The 24,132-nt window shown below is 42.0% G+C and overlaps 1 protein-coding gene across 2 annotated transcripts in view; it reads right to left on the bottom strand.

Annotated features, from left to right (window-relative positions):
- BARD1 (BRCA1 associated RING domain 1) overlaps positions 1-18,893 on the bottom strand; it is a 44,569-nt gene extending 25,676 nt beyond the window's left edge. For both annotated transcript variants that reach the window (XM_074872573.1, XM_074872574.1), the window contains exons 1-4: positions 18,742-18,893; positions 18,555-18,611; positions 14,901-15,046; positions 7,141-8,138 (exon numbers count right to left, since the gene is read on the bottom strand). In XM_074872573.1, the coding sequence (XP_074728674.1) occupies positions 7,141-8,138; positions 14,901-15,046; positions 18,555-18,611; positions 18,742-18,893 (1,353 nt within the window). The remainder of the gene's footprint in view (positions 1-7,140; positions 8,139-14,900; positions 15,047-18,554; positions 18,612-18,741) is intronic.
- Between the last annotated feature and the right edge of the window lie 5,239 nt (positions 18,894-24,132).

Here is a 24,132-nt window from a genome sequence, read left to right as displayed (position 1 = left end):
AAAATATTAAGACAGACTCTGCTCAGCAGAAATAAATCCAGCAGGCAACAACTGAAAACTCAAAATTCACCAAAAAAATGATGAGAATCACTGGCATTAAAACACTCAAGCAAATTAACACATCAGAGATAAATCTCATTCATTATATTCACAACCTAGATGTCCCAGCAAAATGTTACCTTTCAAAGCAATTAAAGAATATGCTGCTGTTAGAATACTTTACGGTTGCAAGGTAATAGACAGTGCTCAGCATTAGATCTTCTTCTACAGAGAGAAGATACAATTATCTATAATGAGCGAGATCTGAGCATATCATTTAAAGTTAAGTTTGCAAACATGTACAGCAAGGGTTTGACATTTCAAGAGTACTCCTTTAAAGCAGTAAGCATAGCTAATAATTTGTGTGGGCATTAGGTAGTATCACAGCTTTTCAGAACAGTTATGTGAACCTTGATTTGTAAAACACTGCTGCAGTTTTATCAAAGGAAGTGTTTGTGGTGTGGACACCGGTACTGACAACACCCACAGACTGAAATCCAAGTCTAAGTCAAAATTAGAAAACTGGTGTTTTGCTGTTTACAGAAGACAAATATTGTCATCACCTCAGCTGTAAATGAAACCTGCTCCCTGCAACCGGCACCTAGCAATGAGTGACAGAAAGGGAGGGGAAGCTGTCACACGATTGTACTGCGCAATGACTGGATGGGGGCTGTCAATCAGGATTACAAGACACATTAACAAAATTGTTCATAGCTAGGAGAATGTGCCTTTTGTCCCCTCTGAGGCTCTTCAGTCACGTTACCATATTGTGAATATTTAGTTAAAAAAAGTGGAAGACTAAATTTCAAGCAGCAGATCCTTAGCAGACATGTTATCAAGTCCCTCCTGCAAGCAGAGCCACCATCAGCTGACAGTGACCCAAGAGTAAAAAAAGTGCAGTTAACACACAAAATCACAGAATCATCTAGGTTGGAAAAGACCTTGAAGATCATCTAGTCCAACCATGAACCTCCCACTGACCATTCTCAACTCCACCATATCCCTCAGCACTATGTCAACCCGACTCTTCAACCCCTCCAGCGATGGGGACTCCACCACCTCCCTGGGCAGCCCACTCCAACACCCAACAACCCCTTCTGGAAAGAAATGCTTCCTAATATCTAGTCTAAACCTTCCCTGGCGCAACTTGAGGCCGCTACTCTGACCAGTTCTATCAAATTTAATAGAATTACTCACATTTAAAAGCTAATAAATGCTTTCCTCAGCACTAAATAAGAAAGAGTAAGGACCTGGTAGGGGCAAGTCCCAGCCACAAATACCTATATACCATATGTCCTTCTTCCACAAGAAAAAAAAGCAGAAGAGACTACACTTATTAGTATGGAATTACTAACTCCAACATACTTTATAAAGTTGTGCTTTGACTGATATTGAAATCGACTTTGTACATTTAGTCCCTTGAGTTCACTTTATCTACCAATGCCAGCATAAAATCACCAGTCCCAAATAAAGAGTCATAACCATACCAGATGATACAGCTTGTCTTAGCAGCCTGTAGCAACAACAGCGTGGAAACACAACCGGAGATACTACTTGTTCAGAAACAGAGAACAGGACAAACACCAGGTAGAAAAATGCTAACATTAACAATTCACAGGGAAATGTTTATTTTTAAATCTCATTATCAATGAAGGATTACAATCAGCTTCTGAAGAGGCAGAAACTACTGCAGAATGTAAAACTATCCGTTTGGAAGAAAAAGCAAAGGACATTTTAAGCTCATAACAAAGCTTATGTATAGTGACAACACAATAATGCAATGGGTTTGCTCTTCCTCTGCTACAGCTTAAGGGAGCTCTGAAAACTATAGAAGCAAGAAAGGCATTAGGGCCATCTGTTGGCAGATCTAGAAGACAGCATTAGCTAACACAGAGAAGGGTATTTACACAGCTTTACAAACACTTCCCTCCCAATGAGAATGTAGTTCCTGCAGATGCAGATGGCATAAGCCCAGAAAACCATCCTCACTTGGCATAGACAAGGTTTTTTGATTTGTTTTTTTCCAAGTCAACTGTGTCACAATTTTAATGCAGACAAATGGTTAAGAACTGCAAGTGTCCTTTCAGCCCTACTTTATAGGGTCTTTTTTTTTTTTACATTTTACCCTTTACTGTTTCCATTAAGCATAGATATTCTCCACCAAAAAGTCACATTTACGTTAATGAAAACATATTCTACCAGTTCAAAAGAGAGACATCCAAATAATTAGGGCAGTACATTAAGATGAACCTAAAAACCTGTACCACTTCAACCAAACACTTCTCCCTTTATTTGCAAAGGTAACTTCAATCTTTAGGTCAAACAAATGAACAAAAACCCCCTTTCAAACCCAAATACATTTCCTTAAGTTGGAGGGGGGACAGAACACAGAATTAGGTTACTTACAACTCAAAGAGGGCAAATATGAATTACAGAGTGCTTATAATAAGTGTGAATGCTCCAACCAACTCTTTCCAGGAATCAGCAACTTTCTCACCTCAAATTTCTCCAAATTAATTCCCTACCCAGCAGACCATTTATTAACTAACAAGCATACAAGTAGCTATGCTTAACCCTTACATAAAGAAAACATTCAGGAAGTTAAGTTTAACCCACCTCAGAAACAAGAGAAGTAACAACCAAGCATTATAGAAAAAGAAATGCCAATTTGTTTCTAAGCTTTCAGATCAGCACTTGGGAAGATGGATTGCTTCGAGTCATGGGCAATTTTCATATTCTTAAGTTCTGCACTTGAAACCATTACACTGCTTCATATTTATCTTAAGCTACCTGCTGGATACTACCCATAATGAGGAGGCTGTTTACCATTCCTATACCACTTGGCTTTGACATTAAGGTCAATGTCAAACTACAACTTCAAAGCAATCTCAGGTGCTACATCTGCATCTAAGTCACCCTGCTAGTTACTACCAGCAGACCTCATGCTTCCAATGAATGGGAAATTAAACACACAGTGAAGTCACTTGCCACACAAAATCACAAGGTCTGGATAAAAATACCTTGGACCAATGGATGCATTCATTCAGTGAAGCTGCTGGCAGGAATGATGCTGACCATCCACTGCCTTTTGCTCAGGGGAGGCTGGGAGTGCCTGACCACGCAGCAGCACAACTCCCCTCTTGTACCTAAAGGCTCAAGAGGAAAGGCAGGAGGGGAGATGTTCCTCCCATGTACATGTGTGACCCAACACTCAACCATGATACATACCCATCGAGTACCAAAAGTGAGGAACTGCACAGCTGACTAGGTCAGACACCTGAAAAAAGATCTGAAGGCTATTCTGATGTTGGCCATTACATGCCCACAAAACCACAAAATCTTCTTTCACTTTCCCCTCTAATGTGTCATTAACTGGTAACAAAGCAATAAAAAGGAAGAACAGTCTCGCAAGCTCGGAAAGAATTATCCAGTAGTTATTACAGTGTTAAGTATAATGAACATGAAGACTCCAGCACAGCAGGCTAGCCATGGGGGAAGCCTTTACGAAGGCCCTCCTGGTCAACTGTCAAGGGTCCCTGGAACAGGCAGTAACCAAAACTGGTCCGGATGCTCCTTCTCTTTCTTCAGAGTACACAGTTGCTCTGCAGAGATGCAATTTCTTCTCTCCTCAGAACAGAGCCAGCACTCTAATTGCTTCCAACTTGAAGCATAAAAATCAAAGCCTTCTCCCAGGTACCTCCCACCCACTCCTTTGTAACAGTGCAGCTGTTGCCATGGTCCTCTTACCTTGTTGTACTGCAATTTGCTATCCCTCTTCCTGGAACCCATAGCAGCAGCAATTCTACACTGTGAACTGACCCATCCTCTCCCCTGTCAATGCAGAAGAAACACAGGCACAACCAAGACCTGAAATACTGTACTAAGAAACTACGATTTTTTTCTCTCCGTAGAAGATTTAAGACTCTGCACTACCTAGTTAAGCAGTACCGTGTTGCATTTTTAATTGCCACCTAAGAGCTAGTCCTGTGAACAACTCGTTATTTTACTGTAAAAAACCAAAATCCTATGTGGAAGGGCTATTGATTGGGCAATTTCCCATCACTTTAGAACATTAGGAGTGCAATAGGTTATGTTTTGTATTTTAACTAATTGGAAGTTTTACCTTTAATGACTATGAAGGAAGATAAACATGATCGCTGTTTGCTATAGGAAGAGCCACATTTATTTTAATTTATTAGTTTAACTCAGCATTAAGTTCATCCACACTAGAACCTTTCTTGAGAACCATTCTGATTTCAGCAAGTTAATAACTAGTAGTAGTAGTAAATGGGGACAATCCTTCAGAATCATTTGAAACAGCACAATACACTTAAGTTTAATGCCTGATAATGCTGTTTATTATCTCTTTTAAATAAGAAAAAAAGGAGAACTCAATTAGCTTTAATTAAATTCAGGGTATTAGACCCTAACAGCTAATGAAAATAATACAGATTTATTTTATAATTAATGAAGTCCCAGAGAATTAGACTTTATTTCACTTTGGGGGGAGGGTGGCAGCTACAAGTCTGTTTCCCATTACACACATGGAAGAACATTGCTGGCTGTGGAAAGAACAAGAAAAAAAAAATCACCTATAAAACAAAACTGGAAGAGAAATACTTCTTCCAGAAACAGAAAAAATGACAGGGCTATTTTCAAAAAAAAACCACAATGAGAATATACATACAGTATAAAGCCTAGCATTTTCAAAACCAGTTTCTTTGAGAAAACATATTTATCAGCTCCATAGCAGGGTTCCTACACCTTAGAAGAGTGATTTAGAAACATACAAGTTATACAAAAAGATACTTGCACGCAAAAAAATGTTTTCTTGCAATTGCCACACATTCCCAGCAGATTCATGGCAATTAATCACTACTATTTCTTGTCCTCTGCTTCACAAAGTAAAATGTTACCAAACCCCATGACCAATAGTTCTTTAGAAAGACCAAGTCCTCACACCATGCTGGCTTGAGCAACTTGAGTCTTAATCCACTTTGACATGGACTAGTTAACGTGCCCACATTGACTGGCTACCAGGGCATGCAGCAACTTCTTGGGAATGCCATAATATACCCATGATTAAGCTATATAACAGGAACAAAGAAGACCACAAATGAAAGGAGATAATCTCTATAACCTCCTTCAACAGATGAGGAACAGGTTCAGAGACAGTAAAACAACTTTCTTAAGAGTTGCCCTGGAAGTTTATAGCTGGAAAGATAGATACATGCAAGTAAACTACGTCCATAACCAAAAGACCACTCTCCTCACCTTATTTTAATTAAATTTAAAAGAGAGTGGTAACTTAGGGATCACCCTGAAGCCCTACCTAGTTAAACAAGCCTTTACTAATGAGCAGCTCAACGCAAATGGAATTGACAAATTAAAACCACAGCAGAACTAATGAGGAACAGAAGCAACTTCCCATTTTAGCTCAATAATTATAAACATTAAAAGACGGCACCAAAATGAATTCACACAGAGGACTGAGAAAAGCATTCATGTGTATGCCCACCCCACCGCCTACACTACAGCTGGAGGTCAGCTCTCCAGCCCACTGAAATAGCTCTATCTCTTTCTCAGAGAAGGCTGTACCAATGCCAACAAGCAGTGCCAGCCACGCTACTAACCTTGGATAGCCAAAACTTGTTTATTCTTTTTGTCTATAGCATCAATTGTTCAATTTTTACTCATTTATCTTCAAAGTTCTTTGCAATGAAAAACCACATTATTGGCGTATCACTGCTTACTCTGAATCTCACAATAAATATCAGACATATTGCTGGAAACCACACCTGTGTGAAAATTTGTCAAGGTAGATCAATTTTTTTAGAATCAGTCAGTCGTAATAGTATTCCTTACAAACTCGCAGAAAATCATGGAAGGATAATTTGTAAACAGTGCTTTAATAAAGAGGAATATATAGGACTTATGACAAGGTAACAAGAAATCTATCCTTTAAAGCTCTTGAGTCCTGTGAGGACAATGTTTGATCTTCCCCTCCCTAATTCCATATTAATAGCATCAAGATATCTGAAGTCAACTCAGCTCACCTGCCACTTCCATTTAAAAAGGTCTCATGCAGCAGGAGTGGCTTATTAGAATGCCTTTGAAAGAGGACAAAGTTACTTATCCAGAACAGTCTTCATCTCAACAAACAGAAGTGCTGAATAAATGCCAGGATGCTGGCAGGTGAACCAATTCTACCAATATAGGCAGTTTGTTAACCACACAGTATTTCTATATTTTGATTTAGCACAAAGTACATTTAAACTGCCAGACTACAAACTCTTTGAAATGACCTCTCAGAAGAGAGCTGCCATATTAGTGCATCTGATGAGTTTGACTGGAAGCACTCAACTTACCTCACCTGCATGTGGCTTTTACATAGTAACAGGGAAAGAAAAAGCAAAGCCATGAAGTTCTACCACAGCAGGAACTGGCTAAGATAACAACAGCAAAATGAGTGACAGCTGTCACTCCAAGAATAACATTGATCCTACATAAAAGTGAAGTCTACTGAGACCATCCCAACTCTGTCCTAATTCTCCCTTCTCCACTACCGGTGAGAACAGCATGTTCAGAGCACAGGGCTCAGCATGGGAATCCCAGGGTCAAATGCAAGATCATGAAATAGTTAACCTCAATTAAGATTGCATAGAGTTACCTTCATGTAGATAATTCAGATCTTGTCCTGGCTGAGTTACCAGGTCAAGTTAAACTGATCAAGATCACTCAGTGATGTCTGAAACACTTAGCTAAACTCCTTATGACAAATCACAGAGACAGCTTTCTGGTACGTAAGGGCAAAACATTTGAATGCTCATCACTTCCTAGAACTCACAGGTATAACTGACACTGTAGTACATTTAGTTTCTCAAGTATAACCATCTTTGATCATTCCAATAGTAATTGCTTTACAAAATCAGAGAATCAGGTTGGAAACTCTCTAATAAACCTAGAAGTAAAAAACCACAGGATGAGATTTCCCCCACAGAAATAGGATGCATTGAAATAACTGGTTTCCGGGATATTTTTAATACAACATTGTCTTTGTAAACCTCTGTTTAAGGTTGACCTAGAAGATGACGGTCCTACCTTGATGGAAGCAACATGGAGCAAAGTCTCTCCCTTGTAATTTCTTCTGGCAATTGTGTTAGCACCAGGGGACTTCAACACGGAAGGACTGTGCGGTATTCCTACTTGATCACAGGTCTTGGAAGTAGATGGGGTAGAGGGACATTTTGAAAGTGAAGGACTATTTACTGCTTGAAAGACTGCAGAACTTCTTGTCTTCATTACCGTGTCAGTGAGTTCCAGTACAGAGGAAGAAATCTGAACTGGTGTCTTGTGTTCAGTTGCTGGGGAGATGGGGCAACTCTGAGGTAACTCCTTGAAGCCATCTGCCTGCCTGGCTGATTTCTCAATACTGCTTCTCTCAGTTCTTCTTGGTCTTTTAGACTGAGAAGTAACTGGAAGTCTGGATTGCTCCCGTCCACGTTTCAAAGGTGTAGTTTCATTTTCTATCGACAGGGCTGTCTCTGTAGTACAATTTGTTCCCTTTTTGACTTGTGCAGGGCATGCAACCTCACTGTTATTCTTCTTCTCCAAGGATTTTACCTGTGGTGATATCTCCACATTTTCTGTATTTTTGCTGGAGTCAGCTTCCTTTATAGACTCCTGTTGAAGTGTCTCTTCAGGGCTATTTGGTTCTGGACTGCACAGGACTACTGGTTGACTGCAGATGGTCACACACTTTTCCTTGGGAGCCTTCTCAACTCCTTCTTCCTGCTCCGGCTTCTCTAAGCACCACACTTTGTTAATGTCTGCTAGACGTTTCTTCTTGATCTTCTTACTCTGTGTCTGTGTTGGCTTTTTTGTCACCTTGGAGGGCTTTTCATGAGGAGGGGAAGGAAGGAAATCATAAATTGAAGATGTGTCTTGACAAAGGTCATCGCTTTTAGTCTCAGGCTGACTCCTGTTCAGGACGCATCGAATCCTCCTACTTCTTGGGCTGAACCACATTTTTATCTGTTCCTTTTTATTCTTTTTTCCAAAGTCCGAGTCAGTTGGTGTGAAGGCATCTTCTGTTGAATCTAAGTGCATCAGGGAAGAGGAAAAACAATTTATAGAGTACTCTTCAGTAGAACATTGCAAAGAAAAAAGATCAGAATAACAACTGTAATAACTGATGAAATGTTACTAAATACAACCTACGTGTGCCTTCATTTCTTCTGAAGAGACACATATAATGGCTTTAAAACAACTGGCAAGGTCACAGGCCACTCTGGAGTTCAGGGATCCCAGCGTATCCACTAGGCATGTGAGCACCCTGCTAGAAAAGTTTCCTCAGTAGTCTGAGTTCACAATGCAGCACGTGCACAGATTTCTGACCAGATTAGAGAGAGAAGCTGGTTCCCCACGGAGTTTTCCTTGCAAATATGTTTAACAAAGTAGTCTGTGCATATACAAAAGAGCACAGAAACAATTTTCTAAAAAGATATTACAGTTCATCTGAAGATGAACAGGAAGAATAACTGCAAGCAAGCAAAAATAACATCCTTATAAGAATGTTGAACATTCCTGATTCCACAGATAGAGCAGATCAATCAGAGGAATATATAGAAAATATGTAAGTAGTTGACTCCTGTCATTTGATCCTTTACCCCTTGGTAGTAAACGATTCCAAGCAAGCTAAATATTTTGATTATCTCAAACATTTCTTTAAAAATATGCGGTGGAGCAATTTTATAAGTCACACAGCACAGCAAGTTACAAATCAATAACCAAAGTGACAGGAATATCCTGTACTCCCAGTTCATGAAGTAACAGTTGAGAACAAGGGCTATAAATGGTGTCCTCAATGGCCTAAAAATAAATTAAGTAGCATAAAGCGACCTCTAAGTTGGACACTAATTTAATTTAACAGCAACTCTGTCAGTTCAAAAGAACTATAACAGATTTTTTTTACAGATTCCTTCTTGGAAACCTAAGTTATTTTAGGTTACTTGGACAAGCCCTCCACAGTAAATGCACAACTCTTTCTGTTGCCTCCAATCTCAGGGAGGTTCACATTCACAAAAATCTTGGTGATTTATAGCAATCAATCACAAAACAAATATTCATTTTGCCTAGTGAGGCAAAGTAGGGTATTGTTACTATTATTTTTAAACAGAACTAAGACCAAGATTAGTGGTTTTGTTTAAACATTCTTGAAATAAACCATGCAAAGTCTCAATTATTAGAAGCGACAGACACTCACTGCAACAGTGTATTACTTTCACTTCAGTGCATTAACTTGCTACAGATAATTTGACTTCTCCATACGTTCTCTTCTATTTTTGGTGTTAGTAACCATATAGCCTCCTTTCCACAGCAAGCTATGATAAATTCATAGATAGCAGACAAACTAGACCGAATCCCTTAGCCACAAAAAAATATGTTTGAAATTTCACTTAAAACAGAACTGTACAGCCAGTAATTCCAACACCAAAATAGACATTTGCTGTTTTCCTTTAAAGCAATGTTTCAAGGTTAAATGTTTCCTCAATCTTGATTTAAACTACCCTACTTACCCCTTGAATTAAAATATGCTAGATATTAGGAGATTTAGCTAGAGGAGTATGTAAGGCATCAGACCAAAAAGTGTCTTTAAGGATACAGCTTGAGGCTAGCTAATCAATCACGTAGGTATCTGAAGATAATCATCAAGTACAGAACTGCAGCTATTTTTTTCTGTAGGGCTGGACTTGGTGCAAACAGGAAAAAAAAGCACTGAAATTGAGACTGAAATCTCATAACTAGCTAGCCTTCAGAAAGTTATCATATCCAATTTCATTCTGACTATAACATCTAAAAAAAGGAAGAGCTTGATTGCAAACAGATGCAAAATATAAACCACAGTTACTATTTACTTGTTTCGCCTTCACTGTTTACACAACTAGCAGATTTCCTTCTAAAATATTTACCTTGCTAGAACTATCAGTCATCTCCAAGTAAAGAGCAAGAATAAAATCAGCTTGCAAAAGTAATTTGTGCAACAATTTTGTGATGGCCAGAATTCTTTTTGATGTGTATAGCACAGTAAGACTTTAAAGTCCAAGTGACAAACTCAATCAAAGGCACTGTCCTTCAGAAGTACGATCTAAACCAGCATAACACAATTAAGTATTTACACTGGAAGCTATGTATATACCACTTCTGGCAGCAAGAAAGCTTGTGAAAAATCAACCACAGGGGTTCTTAAACTGATCTGCTCATTATTGGTTGCTCAGCAGGGACTTACTAGTCGGTTATTACAAACCTGCTGAAAATACACCAAATAAATACTTTCCCAGGATTATTTTTTCTCACATGCAACTCCTTTAGGTGTAAAAGAGTATGTTGCACATTTTAGAACAAGGAGGCCCTGATGGAACATGATTAAAACGCCACACATCCTGTGAAACAGATCAGTCACATCGAGATGCCAGCCGTGCACACCCAGGGCATCCCCACAGCCTGCTGGGGAAAAAACTGCAATTTCTGCCCAGGTGTGTGTTGTCTCTCAGCCATTCCTCAGTAACTCTATCCTTCAGAATACTCTGTAGCTAACATCAACTCTGCCTGAACAGTTCTGTGTAGCATCTGCAAAAAAGATTATTCTTAGACTCTGCTGCCCCTTTCCTCTGTTTCCAAAGCATACAAGGTAGGGAGTAGAAGTAATAAGGACAAATGGCCAACCCACCCTGAAAATCTAATCCTTTGATGGACCCAGAGCTGTGAGAGGGAGAGAGAGAGAGAAAAAGAGACACAGTGCTAAGAAAATGAAAGGAAGTTCTTATGGTTTAATATGTAAGTGTTAACTTATATAAAGAGGTTATTATCTGGTAGCTAAGTGCATACAGTTAAACTACCTTCAGAGAAAATTGCTCATAGTAAAATCGATCCAAAGGAGTTCTTTGCTGTCTCCAAGTTGGAAGCCAGAGCTTGCGTCTCAACAGGAATGAAAAAATTACTATATATGATTAAGATTTGTCTTCTCAATACCTAAGAAGTATCCTCCCAAAATTTTGAGATGCACTGAGAAAGGTAAAAAAAAAAAAAAATCAGTAAAGCATGCCTTACTAATTCTAGATTTTAAGCAACTGCAATAGTGTAAAGACTATCCACAATAACAGTATTAGAATCAGCTGATAATAAATGCTGTAAATTTACTCTCCATTACCCATTAAACGAAACATTCATATACATAAATATATTAACTGAATTCTTTCTAAAGTAGACTTATTTGCACACAATAAGCACAAGTTTCTTAATGGCGACATTTAATAGAGTTGAATTTCTTAAAACGGTTGAGAGCAGACGAAAACATTAGGAGATACGCAGTGCCTTGCAACTAGAGCGCTACATCTCCAAGTTCTGCTGTAGTGCAATAACAGGCTAGAGCAGGAAAAAAGGAGCAATTAGAAAATGTGGTTTAGCTATCATTAATCTGCATCAAAGGAATATAATGATGCACATTGTGTGCCTTTCAAATTATTCTCTATTATGGGTTTCAGAACAGAAGTTGAGAAATCTCTTTGACAAACTAGTCCCTTATTAAAAATCAAAGGGAAGTGCTTTGGTACCATCTGTGCAACATTAGTGCCTTCACTGAAGAATGATTATTTTGCAAGTTAAGTATTCAACACAGGGGGAAAAAGGGAAAAATTCCAGCTATTCAAAAACTCATCTTTAGCTATTATGAAAAATGTCATAGCGTGCATGAAATGCAATGTAATCTGTTACAACAGTTCAACGTCTTTCCCTCCACATCAGTAAATGTGAAACTAAATTATGATACTACAAAGGCTAACCAAAAGTTAATCTCTCCTACTGTCCACCAGCATCAGCATGAGCTTATGATGCTTTGACCAACACCTGCAAGGTCTAGCTCTGTATGAGAAGGGGGGAGGAAGGCTTTCCATTTGACTGTGTTAGAGCGAAGCAGATTATTTTACAAAGAATGAGGTAAAAATCATCCATAAATGCTTGTGAAAATTTATGACAATCTCTTCTTTTTAAAGAGTATCACACAGAAAAATATGCTGAAGTGTTTAGAAATTCACTTTCAAAATCATTACTGTAAATCAACCTTCTTCATCTCTAGTATACTACATACACTATGTCCATGATTCAACAAGTTCTTACTGATGACCCACTTATGAAGCCCATCATCCCACCAACTCCAATTCTTAAGATGTCTTGGACTCTGCAACACTAGAGCTAAAGATTTTGAGGTGCAGACATCCCATCTATGAAGTCTGTCAGCCAGATAGCTTCCTCGTAAAGGTGCAACGCCAGGCAGTGAAAAGGTCAGACAGCTCTCCTCACCTTGCCACAGACTAAGGCTGTAACATGTCTAACAAGTGGATTAACTTTGAGACTCACCAGTTGCTACCTATAGTTTGCATTTTCTAGCCAGTGTCAGGTTTGTTGCTCACCAATTGTCCTTCAGTGGCCCCAGTACTATTCTGCAATGCCATTTGCTGTGCTTCACTTCAATTTCAGAGGAAAGCATTCGCCATTTTGTGCAGTCTTTCCTGAATTACTTGCTGTTGCTTCTTAGAACACACACACAGTTCAGCAAAAAGCTATCCTTATCCCAGTGGAGTGCTGTGGAACCTGGGAGTACAGAGATTTTTATACTTGAATTATTCAACACGTGAGCTTAACCCTATCCTTTTCAGTCACAGTAGTCCGTCGTCTTTAAAGACATCACACGTAGCTTACTGTGTTTGCTAGGCCTGTCGTAGATTTAAAAATGGGTAGTATGATGCATTTGCATTAGAAACTGCAGTGTCAACAAGGATCTCAAACAGAAGCCTTGAGACAAGCCACAATTGTCTCAAAACAAGGCATATAAAACAAATATGCAGAAGTCATACAAAACAAATATATGGAAAGTTTCCTTTTTCAACTGCTGCTCTTCCTTTCCTCCACAGAAAGACTGACTTTTCTGTCTGTTTCCTTTAGTGGAACATAAAATACAATTTCTGACCTTCTAACAAAAAAGATAAGAAAATATTGTTGACGGGGATGTGGTAAAGTAGTGCCGTAAGAACATGAAAGCAACACTCTAACAAGAGGCCCTGATTCTCTAAACTCAAACATATTTCAGTTTGTATACATTAAGTTCAAGACATGCATCTACGGGAGGTGAAAGATTTGCCAGAGATGAATGACAAAACATCCTAAAGGATTTGCTCTCAAAATCTCTAAAGCTACCTCATCCTGTAATTTGTCATACTACAACACATAATTGGCTGTTGTTAGATGTGCGCTCATTTATTTATGTATCCAAACCATTCCTGACAGTGAACTACCACCAACTCAGGAAGTTTTTCCCCTTAACCTCAGTATGAAACATCCAAAAGGCCATTAATCCTTAGTTCACTGCAAAGATTACAAGTCACGGAAAGTAAGCTCCCGAATCAGTCATAACTTTAGCTCCAAATAAAACACTCTTGGAAACTTTAATTTTGGTGTCTGCTTTTAAATCAGAACAAGAAACAATAAAAAGAACCTCATTTTGTTGTGTGGTTTAGCCACATCATGCAAACTTTATTTTAGAAGAACTATGGGATTAAATGTATTATTCCATTTCTATTACAGTTAAACATCAAACCAATTTTTAAGAGTTAATCCACCTGTAAGAGTTCTCCAAAACATCTACACAGTATCAATAATACTACCATGTTATATTTTAAATGCTATATTTATAGAATCACAAATAACTCCTCTCAGAGATTCTCTTTCAACTATGTTTTAAAAGCCTTCACCACTTAAAATGTTTCCCTGAAATCCTATTTATCCATCATCTACATTTTCTATGCTCCAGAAGATTTAATCACCATAGAATTTTCTATCTATATAAAACATATTCCTTTACAGTTGGACACAGGCTTCCAGCCTCCTCACCTAAATGCATTTTGATGTCAATAAAGAGCTACCCCATAAATTAACATGAAGATGCTGATGGAATTAGACTTAGAAAAAGAATCTTTAATTCAGACAAACATATTAGGAAGCAACAATGAAGGAAGAATTACCTTTTCTGTATCTGACAGCTAAATTAATGTTTTCTAAAACTAGGTATTACATAAAATGCTCCTCTCTGAGCTTGCAGAAGAGACATACATTCACCTACGCTTATTTCATTTCATTTCTTCCTACTTTGACAATCAGCCTAAAATTTGATAAAGAGATGAATTCCCAGAGTATGATCTCTGCATCTTCTAGCACAGTCAGCAACGACAAAATTCCATTGTAGCTGACTAGCTGATTGTTAGGGACCAGAAAATAAATGACTGAAGACTTGCCTCCTTCCCCTTTTAGGCGAGGAACACAGATAATTTTTTCCATGTGCAAAAACTGAATATTACTGGGACAGCACACACATCTCGGTGCACAAATACACAAGAGGCAAGAAAGTACATGCATTAATCCTTTAACAGGGCTCCCCTAAAGAAGTGTATGCTGCAGGACATTACACCTTTGTGCTGCCCTAAGAGCACAAGATATGACAACTTGTGCCCCTGCTTTGTGCAACTAACTGCCATGTGACTTGGGAATCTATCCCACTTTCGTCTAATTTTGGAAGACAGATTCTAATGAATTATGGACTAACCTGCTCATGCAGATTTCTTAGTAAAACAGATTCAAAGAACGAGCAATCCATACAGACAGTTCTCTTCAAATCAAATTTTCCAAACATGATTCGGAACAGCCTTTCAGAATCTTAAACAGGGCTGCACTGCTCATTCTCTATAAAGCCCGTGAAATGAGACAGAGCAGTCTGGATTCAATGGCTGTCAGAGACCCAGGCTTGCTCTTACCTGAGGTGTCCGCACCCAGCAGACGCCGCAGTTTGCTGCAAAGCTGAATCATGTTATCTAGTTGCCGGTTTATCTGTGCATCTTTCACCCAGGCTGGCATGTGGCACACTGGGCATTCTGTGCCAACACAGTCACCCACGCAAGATCTGAAAGTCAAATGTAAAAATCCATTATCCAGCATAAGTTATCTACTGTACTCGCTATCAACCTTTTCACAGCCAAACGCTCAGCAAGAATCTCTTATTTTAGCATTGACAAACCACTGTTGTAAAGCCTGTATGAGTTAGTCACAAATGCAGGAGAGGACATATTTATCACGACAAGCCACAATTAAGCAAGCCAAGTCCAGAGCCTTGTCAGCATACTGTCAGGAAAGACATGTTATCTTGTGACTCCCACAGACTCACAAACTGATCCAAATTTTCAAGGTACGCTAAAGCTCCACTGCTGTTTGTCTCCAGGTAACAATTAGGCTCAAACAGTTAAAGCTACACATTCTTTTACACCTCAGCTAAAGGTAGGGCTATTCTTCTGCAGCCTTCTATTTTTAAACGAGTGACAGAAAGCCAACCCATAGCAACTATCATTTCTACTTTATCCTACTTAAAAGTTTTCTTGATATTGTGAAGTTTCCCCTGTCTGAGCATTTTTCTATAAGAAGTCCCACAAGGATCTGCAGGTGTTTCGAGTCACTCTTCTCTTCCAGAGCATTTATGTCAGATGATCAGGGCAGAGCGGATGGGGAAACAGATTTACTCAGTAAAGGTCATTTAACACTTGTAGCTTCTTAGTAACACTACTCTCCCCATATGAGCCTAAAACTTTTTATTCATTTGATTAGTCCGGTGAGAGGACCTTATGATTTGCCATCTGAACTGCAACATTCAAGGGCCATTGTTACATCTCAGCTCCAATCTATCCCGTTAAATATCGGTTATAATTTCACATACCCAAGACTGAATTAATTTCAAAAGTTTCCATTACCTTACCAGCACATAGCATGCACAATTCTAGCCAAACGTATAAAATTAAATGTGAGCAGATCATGTTAAACATGCAGAGGAACTGAATGGAAGTAACATCAAGGCACTGCTACCTGAAGAGGAAGATCAAAGTCTATGCATCTAAACATATAATCGACTTGGAAGCTGACAGTCATACACCCCAAAACTAGTAGTTAACAATACCAGAATTGTAACTACCACCACTTTCCTTAAGAGGAGAGTTATTTTCAGATCTGTTCTCTGCACTGGCATCTCTCCCTCAAACACCACACACATATCATGCCTTCAGTTAATCCCAAGACAGGAAATTTGGTATGTAAAATTGCTGCTAGGTGTGTTTTGTGCTTTAAACAGCCTGCTCTGAGCAGGCAAAGGACCTCACGTTTAAGACACCGCTATGATCAGGAGACTGCAGTACAACTCTTGGTTCTGACATATTCTAGACGACATTGACAAATCACTTGGTGCAAAGACAAGAACTGACCAGGCCTCGTTCTCTAGGAAAGTTGGCCTCAGGTCTCCCATGTCTGTTAAAGGTTGTGCAAAGGAAATGCGGAATGACTTTTATACCACAACATTTCCTAATTACTTTTAGCTGCTGGGTTTTTATAGTTAATGGATAATGACTGTAACTTAGTAGTTACTAATACTCAGACAAAACCACAGAAACTGATCTTAATAAATATCCCTGCCCATAATAAAACCCATGCTGAGGGAGAACCAGTTACATTATGTGTGACTTGATTATTGCAGTTCATTAGTTTCACATATTTCACTTCATATATCAGAAGGCAGCTCTGGCCATTCACCCCACTCCTTCCGGTGTATATTAATAAATGTCTGTTTTTAGCAATGGATCAGAATCAGTTCATGTCTGTATACTGCAGATTCAATTCACGCCTGACCACATTTGCTTGTAAACAAATTAATCTAAATTTCCTTAGGTTCATTTAAAAAAATAGCCTACCCAAGACTCAGTCATCAAAGGACACATTAAATTGATGACTAAAAGGTCAGGCATATAAAAGAGAAAAGATGAGGTGTGACAATAATTTGGATAACAGCAAATAAACTCTTTTTCTGGAGTAAGAAAGACCTGCTAATGAGTGCTTAAGACTCCCATTAGTTATTCTTTCCAGCCTCATTGATGCAAACTGCATCATCTTCTGATGCCTTGAAAATTTTTCTTAAAAAAAAATACTTCAACAACAGTGAGTATTTGAAATCTATCACCTAGAATAACACTGGAGTATTCAAAATAAAGCAAGGCCTTACATGCCCAACAATTATGTTTATTAAGCCACCCTTCAGCAATCCACACTACACATGAGAAAAAACATTTTATTAGATAGATATGAACAAATTTATAAATGACTTGTACAAGTTTCTGGGGGTTATTTTACCAAGTACTCTATGGACAGGTAGTACAAATAGAACAAATAACAAAAAATTTGCTTCAGACGGCAGAATCTTCTACAGCAATTAATGGCCAAAGCTGGGAAAGAAACCACATGTCCGGACAGAGTGTCTTTTAATACATCCGTACTGTCCCATAATCAGTTACTCCTCAAAAAGCAAAAAAATCTTTTGCTATGATTTTACTCTTCAGGCCTTCAACACTTTAAGCTCCCATTAGAAAAGTGCAGCTGAAGACAGGGAAGGAATACATAGCCATGAGGGAGTGAGGGAGGGTTTTCCTCTGCTTTTATTGACATAGTGACTATGGTATTACCAAGAGGCAAAGCTGAATATCTAGTCTGGCCTAGACACAGAGGTTAGAAAGTGTCTATCCTCTCCACTGTCACAAGCAGAGAATTTTGATAGACAGCTCACATCTGTGCTGTGCAGAGAAAATGTTTAAGCTATATGACTGACCTTTTAACTCCCCATGTTTGTATAGTGACATACAGGACAGCCAGAAGGTTCCACCACCTTCCCCATGAGGTTCTGAGGCACAAACATTTCAGACTCTGTCAGTACTGACAATGCAGTGAGTTATCCTAAGACAGGCCAAGTGACAACCACCTCCTCAGAACTGCTTTGTTAGCAGGATGTTTCTGACTTCACTCTTTTTTTTTTTTTTTTTAAACACTCACATTTGACAAGCTGCAAGTAGAGGTACTCATCCCAACGTGTTCGGATGGACATGACTACAGGAAGTTACGGTGGCAGATCTTTAGGAGCAAAGCCATTAGCACAGCAGAAGGGCAAAGCAATGACAAGCAGCACCCAATCCTCTCAAGCAGAACAAAACCCCCTTGGGAACAGGAAGCACCTTTCCAGACTGCTCTTTTTTGTTTAGAGGGGAGGAAAAAGGAGTTAGAGATGACGAGAAGGTCTGGAAGTTGCTTTTGCCTCCTACCCCACTATGAGTGGGCTCCCCCCTCCACAGGACTGAGGGTTCCCTTTACACCTGGCCAACATCCCGAAGCCTAAACCAGCACTCCTAAAGCCTGGCTTTCGCTCTGGCAAGCCAGACACCCGCCCTAGAGCGGTGAGCCGGAGCTACAGGACAACAGCAGCTCCCGCCTTCCTCTCCCACTCAGCCCCCCGGCCAGAAGCATCACCGGCGCCCGCCCCCCCTCCTCTCCCGAGCTGGCAGCAAGGCGGGCGGGGGCCTCGGCCGAGCCCAGCGCCCCGCGCTACTTACAGGCAGAAGATGTGCTCGCACCGCCCCAGGGACACGGGCTGCCGCAGGACGCCGGCGCTGTGGGCAGAGGAAGGAGAAACGCGGCATTTTAACACACGCGGGCACAGCGCCGGCGGCGGCTCCGCTCGCCTGCCGGCAGCCGGGACAAAACGGCCGCGGCGGAAAGGGGAAGGGGGGCATCCGTTACCAGCGGGAGCAGCTCAGCGCCTTTTCCAGCCGCCCCAGCGCGGCGCGGGTGTGGGCCCAGGGCGGGCCGGGCAGCGCCATGGGGGCGACGGTGAGGGGCTGGCCGCCCGGGGCCGGCCGGTTGCCCGAGCGACCGCGCAGCGCTTCCCGCATCGCTCCCCGCCGCCGCCGCCGCTGCTCCAAATTCCGCGCCCGCCCGAACTACGCAAGCGCCGGAGGCTGCGCGCCCGCCAGCGCGCATGCGCCTACGGAGGAGGCGCGCTGGCCGCCGCGCTTCCCGCGCTCCGGGAGCGGCGCGGGGCCACAGGGGGAGGGGCCGCGCGGGAAGGGGCGGGGCCAGGTGGGAGCGGAGGCTGAGGGAAATGGCGGGCTGGCAGCCAGCCCGCCTGACATTCAGGAGGGAGATCCCTCAGTAGCATCCAAACCGATCAAATACCCGATGTGTCTATATACGTCTTTCCAGTATCTGTTTCTCTACAAAGAACATGTCTAACACAGCACAAACAGGTACCCGAAACGGGCAGGCGGGCGCAGTGTTGTGGTGCTGAGGGCCGCCTCCCCTCATGCCTGGCGCCCGGGCAGGGCACCCGCCCCGTGCCAATGCCTTTCCACCTTGACTTTTAAAATTTCCTCCCTTACACCCATCCACCAGCATCACTCTGGAAGCGATATTTCACTAGTCACCATTACTTTTGGTTTCGAGAGTGGTTTTTTCCTCAGCCTGCACATCCAGAAGCACCTCAGGGTTCAGCCCAATCTCACTCTTTTTACAGGTTGCTGTTTTCTAGGTGGTACCTCCATAGACGCAGCCATCACCATCCCTGTGTAATTCAATGTAATTACTGAAGCACGTAAAGCAGTTATAGCAGGAATTTATCACTTTCAGGTAGAAATACTCCTGGACAAATAATAGATAGAGCAGGAATGCCAGGAGTGATTTATAACAGGCTTACTGACATTTCGTGTCGAGAAGCTCCACCAGTGAATAAGCATGAAGCCATAAATCTTCGAGCAAACATGATTAAAGTGAGCAAGTTATTCTTTGAGGGAACTTCATCATAAAAGGACGCGACAGTGTGGAGCCACAAAATTTGGTTGGCGACAGTCATAGGAAACAGCCGTCAGAGCGGCGCCCCAGCAGCCCATCTGAAATTTTGGTGGCGTTTCTCATCCCGTGTCTCCCCCCGTTGGCCACCTTCAGGTAGATGGTTCCCCCTCGTCCCCGCTCACCAGGCAAAGTGAAAGTAGTGAGATGTTGGGTACCGCTGCTCAGCTGAGCGATGGCTGTCTGACAAGAGGGACCAGTTTGACCGCTGGTGGCAACAGCGGCATTTTCGACAGCTCTTACCTCATCTAGGGAGAAGGACTTCTCAGATGAGTGTTAAATCAGGGATGAAAACATTTGTTAATAAGTTATCCTTGTTTTCCAAGAAGGAGGTTCTTCAGTTTTCAGGTTTTGCACTCCTCTGCTTTGGTAGCTTGTTCCCTCTGTAGCTCCTGAACACTGGGGACGTTATAAACTGGGATATATTTATTTATTTGCTTTATTTATGGAAGGTTAAATATTTATCTTTGCTACTAATATTAGCCAGAGGTGCAAGAAGGTCAGCAAGGATGGGAAATCATAAAATCTCTCAGCTCCATTGATGTGAGAGAATTTACTGTCATCTGGGCCAAACTGATGTGTCACAGGGTGAAACACTGTCACGCTGATTTGAATGGTGGCATATTCAGCCTTTATTAAATCAATGCCGTCGTATCTCCTATGCATGACCCCAACAAACACCATCTTGGCTTTCTGCGTTCATGATAACTCCCAATCTTTACCCGTGAGAAAGTAAACTGTGGAAGTGTGTGGAGGGTCCAAAGGGTTAAGCAACAGCCCATCCTTTGCAGGTGACTCTGTCCTTGCAGAGTCGTGGCCTGAAACCTTAGGGAGAGGGATGGATGGAGGCATCCCCAGCCACAAGCTGACGCAGAGAGGAAGGCTCTTTGTTGTCATCCACAGTGCAGTAGCTACGTCTGTGCGCTTGGATCCAGCTGTGAAAAGTGCGGTTGTATCTCAATAATAACCTGTTGTATTCTGGTGCTCAGGAAACACCCCGCTGCGTTAATAACACTGAGCGGTGTCCCCTTCGCTAACGGCCTGTCATCCCTGACTATGGGATGCATCGGCTGCAGAGAGAAGCAGCTCTGGAGAAAGAAACAACAGCCACGGAGGAAAGCATGGAAGTAAAACAAAACCAAATGCAAACTGCACCCTGTTAAGAGACATGCGTAGGTGTCGGATGCTCCCGGGCAGCAGGCAGGCTTGGACATGTTTCTGGCAGGAGATGACTGTGGTGAACTGCTTCAGAGCACAGCATCCTCCTTGCCTATCTTGAAGCAGGAAAGGGGCAGGGAGAGGTGCCCTGGGCTGCCCAAAGGGGAGCTTGTCCCCAAGCCCAGCGAGGTGGGGGACTGGCACGTCCCATGGTGCCTCTTCCCATCCTGTGTGCATGCACCAAAACATCTGGATGCAGGAGAGGGGTGACAGCGAGGGACACAGCTGGACAAGGCACCCTTTCTCCTCTCCTCAGGCTGCAGGGGATGGAGCTGGGACAGGGACCTTCTCCCTCATGCCACCAAAACCAGGCTAAACTCACAAAATAAGCTAAAACAGTCATTTGTCCCTTAAAAATGAACAATTGCCAGATACAGCCTTAACATCCTATTCCCTCTTACTTGGCCGTTGTGTGCTCATCCTGTGCTCCAAACAAACAGTGCCCGGCGTCTCCCGGTGCACCAGGGTTACTGAAGATGGCAAAAGGCCTTGCTGCCGAGATGAAACTTTAATGCAATTTGAACCGTTCACCGCAGGTTACAAACAACACTTGATCCATAGATCTCTTGAGTCAACCTGGCATTTATGTTCACAAAATATGAGATGCTGATATATACTGTATAGGACAATAAAACAGGTAAGTACCTCGTCTTCCTTTCCTCTGGCTGAAATATGTTTAGTGTCCCTCTCAATAAATCCACGTGTATGCACGTAGTCTCCATTGTGCTGAGACATTATGTGCAAATTTACAAACATTTACAACTAAGTCAAACTGAGGCAAAGCACTGCCCTGGGCAGCCAGCATCTAACAAATACTTGTGTTCGAGAAAGATGTAAAAGTCACGAGTGATTCATTCTCCCTAATTTTATAAAGGTTAAGGAATTGGTGCTCTTGGAAACCTAAGAAACGTCTTCCTCTGCAGTGAATTACTGCAACCAATTGGACAGTCAGAAGCAAAAAAAATGATGCAGAGAACAGGGGGAAGCGAGAAATATATCTCTAAATTTGGTTTATGCAGTATTTAAAGTACAAGTAAAGCCATTCCAGGCAGTATAAGGCCCACACACTTTAAAATAAATTTGTTGCATGACAGAAAGCCAGTAAAACGGTTTCAGCTGTGGTGTGATATAGTGCGACAGTTGCGTTCGGTACGTGCATGAATCAGCTGCTCCATACCCTGCCGAGGCAACGATCATCTTCGCCGTGCTAAACTGATAATGTGATTTTCAAACAATGCAGGGCTTCAGAGCAAAACCCGCGCTGAAGGATGGCGCTCGGCTTCCCGGCTGACGAGGAAGGTAAAAAATCCTCGTCTACCTCCCGCTTCATTTCAAAGCATTGCCCATCTGGTAAAGACCCTTTTATGTAAATACACCAGTACCTGATATTTTATTCATTAGTGAAGTTCCACAGCTTTTTTTCAACAAATATACAATTATTACGTGATTCATCATGTAACAGGAAGGAGCGTGCAGAGGGAGGCAGTTCCCTCAAGTCTCATGAGTCAGTCATTTTCTCAGAGATTAAAAGAGACAAAGTGCCTGCAAAGAGGGGATCCCTCTCCTCTCATGCACCTGAATATGGGGGAAAATCCCAAAACCACTACGCTCGCCAGCGCCAGCTCAGCTTCGACATGCTGAGCGCCCACAGCAAATGACAGGATGAAACTGCTTCAGCAGAAGACTCAAAAAAAAATGAGAGGAAGAGCAGCATCACGCTTTGAATTCCCTCTTTCCCCAAACGTCTGAATCAAAGACTTTAACAGGCTTAGGCTGGTCCTCGGGCCACCCCTCTGGGGCCAATTTTGCCGTGCGCCCAAAGCCCCGTGAGCTCACCGTGGTCTCAGAGGCATCATGGGCTGCGGCGCCGACTTGAAAGACTCGGGGCCGCTAAGATCATTCGGCGCAGTAATTGGTTAGGGCCATTAGACTAGCAAGTTTTAAGATTTCAAATACTGAGGGATTTGATCCCCAAAAGGAAATAATAATAATAATAAAAAAAAAAAAGTCTATTGCACTCTCAGACTAAGCAGCACAGTCAGCATTGCATTACGTGGCATTAAATTACTAGTCGTGTCTCGATAGCAGAAACATCTGCTGGTGTTAGACATGGCATTTTTAATTAAGGGCAGCAGCAGAGAAGCCTGTGGTTCATCAGTTCTGCTTTCACCATGTGAATCGCTAAATCCAAAGTGCACTTGTGCAAAAGATTTGGTCAGAGCACATGCTCTGGACCCAGTGCTACAGAAGTGTGAGCAGGAAAGCCACCAAGGTGACGGGTAATTTACACCTGCGTCTGCTGGGCCCTTCACTCAGTGAGAGCTTTCTGTGAATCCCTGGCTGGGTCAAAACTGCGTGGGATTTTACAAAATGAGATTACCCTTCTGTTTTTTCCGGATGCAGGAGAAGAGGGGTTTCCGGCAGAAAGGCGAGTAACAGAGAAAAGCAAAGCAGGAGGAAGCCCCGCACCCAGCGATGCAGCTGGGGACCACGCGCACACCTTTGCTCCAGCGGCTGCCGATCCCCCCCTGCTCCCGGGGCTCCCCACCAGCACTCTCGTCTCAGGGTACGGATGGCAGAAACGTCAGGCCCCATGGACGCGCGCGGCTGCCTTCCCGTTGGAGCGGAGGGGGCCAGGATTTCCCTCGACGAGCCCCGCAGATGGTGTTTGTTTGCTCAGCCACGATAAAAAAGGAAAATATTTGGTGCAATCTGCTAGCAGGCAGAGGCAGACATATGGTCGGTGCGATGCAAGCCTGGATGCTCGGGAAAACACAGTCAAAGCTTTGCAGCGGCTTTTAGATGTTGGATTGCCCTTGAGTTGCGTAGGATACAAGTCCAAGGAAACCTTTGAAGAACTTGGGTGCAGGTTTTGTACAGTGGCTGCTCTGGCTTGAACCCTCTTATTATTAGCCCCACTCTAATTAGTCCTACTATACTATCCCTATTGTACTAGAGTTATTATAATTAACCAATTTTAATTAATGCGAGCCTCAGCTCTGGCTCAACACTTGGAGAAATTCTCCCTGGTTCGATGACTGTTCATCTGGCACACACAAAACACAGGTT

The sequence above is a fragment of the Strix uralensis genome, chromosome 6 (genome assembly GCF_047716275.1).
Source record: "Strix uralensis isolate ZFMK-TIS-50842 chromosome 6, bStrUra1, whole genome shotgun sequence".
In the NCBI taxonomy this organism is placed as follows: domain Eukaryota; kingdom Metazoa; phylum Chordata; class Aves; order Strigiformes; family Strigidae; genus Strix; species Strix uralensis.
This window is presented reverse-complemented; position numbering and strand designations above follow the sequence as displayed.